The sequence below is a fragment of the Chrysoperla carnea genome, chromosome 3 (genome assembly GCF_905475395.1).
Source record: "Chrysoperla carnea chromosome 3, inChrCarn1.1, whole genome shotgun sequence".
Lineage (NCBI taxonomy): Eukaryota > Metazoa > Arthropoda > Insecta > Neuroptera > Chrysopidae > Chrysoperla > Chrysoperla carnea.
The window spans coordinates 37,746,607-37,751,148 of record NC_058339.1 but is presented as its reverse complement, the minus strand read 5'-3'; the positions used below and the strand labels follow the sequence as shown (position 1 = coordinate 37,751,148).

The following is a 4,542-nucleotide window of genomic DNA, read 5'->3' as shown; positions in this document are numbered from 1 at the left end:
GGTCAACGGCCACTCCTTTGTATTTTGTTAGATTATCGTTCTGACAGAATAAAAACAAAGTCGGAAATTGCATATCTTCCAATTTGCAGCTTGCTTCCTGCTACCAAACATTTTTTTTATGGTGACATGCTGGCAGTAAGCATACAAAGGGCATATATTCAAATCTCAATGATGATGTAATCAGTACGTTTATTTGACATAGTCCTGCGGACTAAAACTGTTTAAAAAAAAACACAATGTATAGAATTTGAAATAAATAAATATATATTTTAAATAACACACACAATAAATAATTATATACAAAAATTATTTCTTTTTTTCATTTATTTTATGATTTTGAACAATACCATTTACACGAAACTGAAATGCATCACCTTGAGGTTCATCCTCTTCGACAATTTCATATACAGGTTTTATATCATCACTTGGTGAGAAACCTTCTGTACTACTAGACAACTCACTATTCAAGCGTGTTGTTGTGATTGCGTATAATTCAGGTGAATCATCTACATTGTTAGTTACAAATTGAACACGTTTTGGTTTTACAGTATTTACGTCATTTAAATATGTCGGTTGTGTATCAATAAAATTTAAATATTGCCGCTTTGGTGTAACAAAACGTGTATCTTCTTTGTTATAATTTCGTATTGCACCTGGTTGTGGTTCTTGTAATTCAAGACGCGTACCAAATATTATAGGATACTTCACAATTCGTATTGGTCTTGTTTGCAGTGCTGTATAAATAGATGTCACTGGTGTTACCTTTAATATAAAAAATTACTTTTGGAAAATTTATTTTTCTTTATTTTTATAAATTCATGTATAGTCCAAAATCTTAAAAATTTGTGCTAGTAAGTACACTAGATGTAACCGGGCAATGGGTCGAGAGTTGGATCCTAACGCCAATGAAACCAATCTTTTCTTATCTTTGAAAATAGTTCACTGCCTACGCCGATTATTAAAGAATGGGCAGAAAAGTGAAGTTGGTTTTTGAAAATCTTTAGAAATACGAAAAATATGAATGTTTAAAACTCCTAATTAAACAAAGAAGAAGATGAAAAATGACTTCATTGTATCGTTATCTGTCGAAATAAACACATATCGGGATTGATGAGAGTAGCATTAGGAATTTCGAACCATTGTCGGGTTAAATACTGTCCAATAAGACTAATTGCATTCAAATATACTTCAATCTCAATTTAGAGATTTAATTATCATAAGCATACCGTCAACTGTCGAAAACCTGGATCCACCACTTTAGGAATAGTTCGTATAACATTTCCAGATTGAATTCGAAATGGACGTTTAATTTGATTTCGTTGCACATGTAATGACATTGGTCTAGGTGTCATTCCACTGTTAAGTGGTGTCATGGGTGATAATTGATTTAAAGATAATGGTGTTCTTGGAACAGATAATGGTGATACCATTGAACTTTGTTGTTCATTTTCATGTGCACGACCACTGAAATCATTTAAATAACGTAATGAACTAGCCGATAATGCTCGTTGATGCTGAAAATTACTAAAAATATTTAGGTATTTTTGACAGAAATGTTCACAAGTTCTTATTGCTTACTCATCATAAATTATATTACGTAATTTTTGTTTGAATAATTTATCCCGAATTCCATTAGCTGTAAATATTGAACGATCTGGTTGTTTTTTCTTTAGTTGAAAATTATTGAATAAATTTGATGCATAATATTGTGGTAACGAATTTCGAATTCTTGAAACATCCATTTCTTATATTGAATAATATTTTTGACGAATATAAAAATGTTCTTTAATCTCAAAATTTCAATTACCTATTTAAAATTATTTGTTGACATTTTACTATTAAAGTATGGAAAATCGCAATATCTGTATAAAATTTTGAATTAGGCCTACTCGATTTTTTGAAACAAAAATTGTAATTAGTCTAATAGTAACCTTGTAGCAACTACATAATTCCAGTGTGAATTTGGGGCCTTGTCATCAAAATGTCATCTAGGAACCAGTAAGTCGTAAATTATATGAAAATTAACGGCCAAAAACCCCTTAATTATGACACGATTTCTAAATTACTGCTTCCTCGGCCACATCATTGCACAGGGGTTCGTTTAATTCGATTCAGCGTTCCTAAATCGCATTTGTTAGACTCAATTAAAACTGATTATTCAACAATTTAAAAATTCGAATTTTCGCTTCTCTGAACAACAACTTTCAGATTTAATCTAGCCAGAAATATTTTCAAATATAAAAGAGCTATTTGTGGGATTTATTTTGTTTCTTATAAAAATCCGAATATTATTCTTCGAAAACCGGGGACCGGAGACACACCTCAAAAGCCGTAGTCTTGGCGGCCCTAGTTGATAATAATATATATAAATTTTTTTCTTGATACTTACAATAAGTTAAAAAAATTTAACGCGTAGATTGGATGTGCACACATAAAAATAGCTGAAAACTAAATATAAATAAAAATTAGTATATAAAGTTAATAAAAAATATAAATTAGTGCCATTATTATATTTAGTTCGTTAACAAATAGTAATAATAAACTTTTAAAATTATCAATAATTAACATTCATAAATACTGAACATATTTATGCATTCAGTTAGTCAACTGTCAGGATGGCCGAGCGGTCTAAGGCGCCAGACTCAAGGTATTACCTTGGCTGTGTTAAACAGCTATGTGAGCAATTCTGGTCCTCTCTGAGGGCGTGGGTTCGAATCCCACTTCTGACAGATTTTTTTTTTAAATTTAAATTAATTTTCAATTATTTTTTTTAATTACATGGGCCTATTAATTGAAATAATTATATTTGACGAATAAAAATTAAACGAATAGCTGCAAAAAAATTTGGTTTGTCAAAAGTTTTTGACTTATAGATTACATATGTCTTATGTAATTGTACAAAGTAATTGAAAAGAAGAAAGTACTGTTTATAGACTAAGTTTTTATAAAAATAATTTTTTGTAAGTGAATAATCGCAATTTTTTTTTACAATAGTTTTTTAGCTGTAGCATCTAGGTTGATGACTTCTCCTATTAGAGCAAATATAAACTATAAGAATAATACTAGTTGAAAAATTAGTATACAAAATTAAAAGCTAAGGTGGAATAAAATACCTTGTGTGATTATAAAGTAATTAGCATTCATATTTCAATGTACCTATAATGAACAAAAAGGGGAGTACACGATTAAATTTTAAAACAGACCTAAATCTCAAAATTCGGTTCTACATTCTATAATTGTTTTTGAGTTATATGACTGCAGACATCGACCCAAAACTACTCAAAATGGATATTTCCTTTGAGTAGTCGAATTTCATCACGATATAATACTTCCTGTGTTATGAACAAAGGGCGGTTCCTTGTATCGCTTCGGTTAGAATTTTTGAGCATATAAGTTTTGTTCTTTAGAATACAAGGTTGTTCAGCAAGGGGTCATCCAGAAATTGTGTCACACAAATTTTATGATTTTTTGACCTCGTCCCATCTCTACCCGGTAGCGTCCAAATTTATTATTTTGACATGTGACGTCCCAAAATGTTTAATCCCCTTCTTCTTGTATAGGTACTATTCCACATTTCGTTGATCTTTTTCTCTGCCCTTAACGTGTGAAGTAATTTATGAATGATACCCCCCAATAACTAATCGTTTTCTTTATTGAATAGCCCATTTGACTTTTATAGACAGTTAAAATTTTGTAAATAGCTATTGCCTCCTAGTGTGACCTCAGATATTTTTCAATTTCCTATGTAGAAATGATCAAATTAAAATAGCAATTTCGGAATGTTATTTAGTTTCATTCGAATTAATATAAAGTCGTATGAAACGTATAAAGTCACAAAGGTTTCGATCTTTATACTCCTTGTCACACAATGTCTCATTTCGCTTATCTCCTCCCCTCCTCAAAACGTGTGACGTAAATTTTGAATGGTCCCTGAAATTTAGCCACTGACATTTACCTAGCCAAATGTTTCCTAAATAAATATATACTATTTACTCAAAATTATTATATTATTGAACAGCTCATTTGACTTGAAATAGCTAGTAGACATCGGACCTCATATATTGGTCATTATACATTCAAGACAATCATAGGTGTGATAATAATTTTTTTTAAACTTAGTTACTACTATTTCCGTACTACATTCTAAAATATATTTTACTCAAATTTTTTAAATCATTTTGAATACAAAAATTAAATGCAGACATGTAACTTTTACTTTTACTGCAACTAATCTTTTTTTATTATTATTATTTATGGAAATTATTTAAAAAGGGTTCCGTATGTATTAAGTAATACATAAATGCAAATACTTTTGCCTATACGTTTAAAATTTACCTATATTTATCTAAGATCGAACCTGTAGTGTCCATCAAATTTTATGCATTACTTATTCGATTTCGATATGGCAATCTGGCTTATGTCGCTTTTTAAAAATTTTTAAATCAATTTTTTTTCTATTTAATGTTTAGTGTATGGGTTTGAAATTTCGAAAATGTTATTGTCTTGAATTTCAAAGTAATCTACAAAATAGAAATAATGGTG

The 4,542-nt window shown here is 29.7% G+C and overlaps 1 protein-coding gene and 1 non-coding gene across 2 annotated transcripts; one reads left to right on the top strand and one right to left on the bottom strand.

The window, feature by feature from the left end:
• Positions 1–211: 211 nt before the first annotated feature.
• LOC123296011 lies at positions 212–1,742 on the bottom strand. Its single transcript, XM_044877473.1, has 4 exons — positions 1,579–1,742; positions 1,227–1,524; positions 355–762; positions 212–217 (listed from the first exon to the last, which is right to left on the bottom strand). Exons 1-4 carry the CDS (start codon positions 1,740–1,742, stop codon positions 212–214), a joined length of 876 nt encoding a protein of 291 aa, XP_044733408.1.
• Positions 1,743–2,609: 867 nt separating this feature from the next.
• On the top strand, positions 2,610–2,729 carry Trnal-caa. The gene is made up of 2 exons: positions 2,610–2,647; positions 2,685–2,729. It is a non-coding gene; the product is annotated as a tRNA-Leu (tRNA).
• Positions 2,730–4,542: the final 1,813 nt, after the last annotated feature.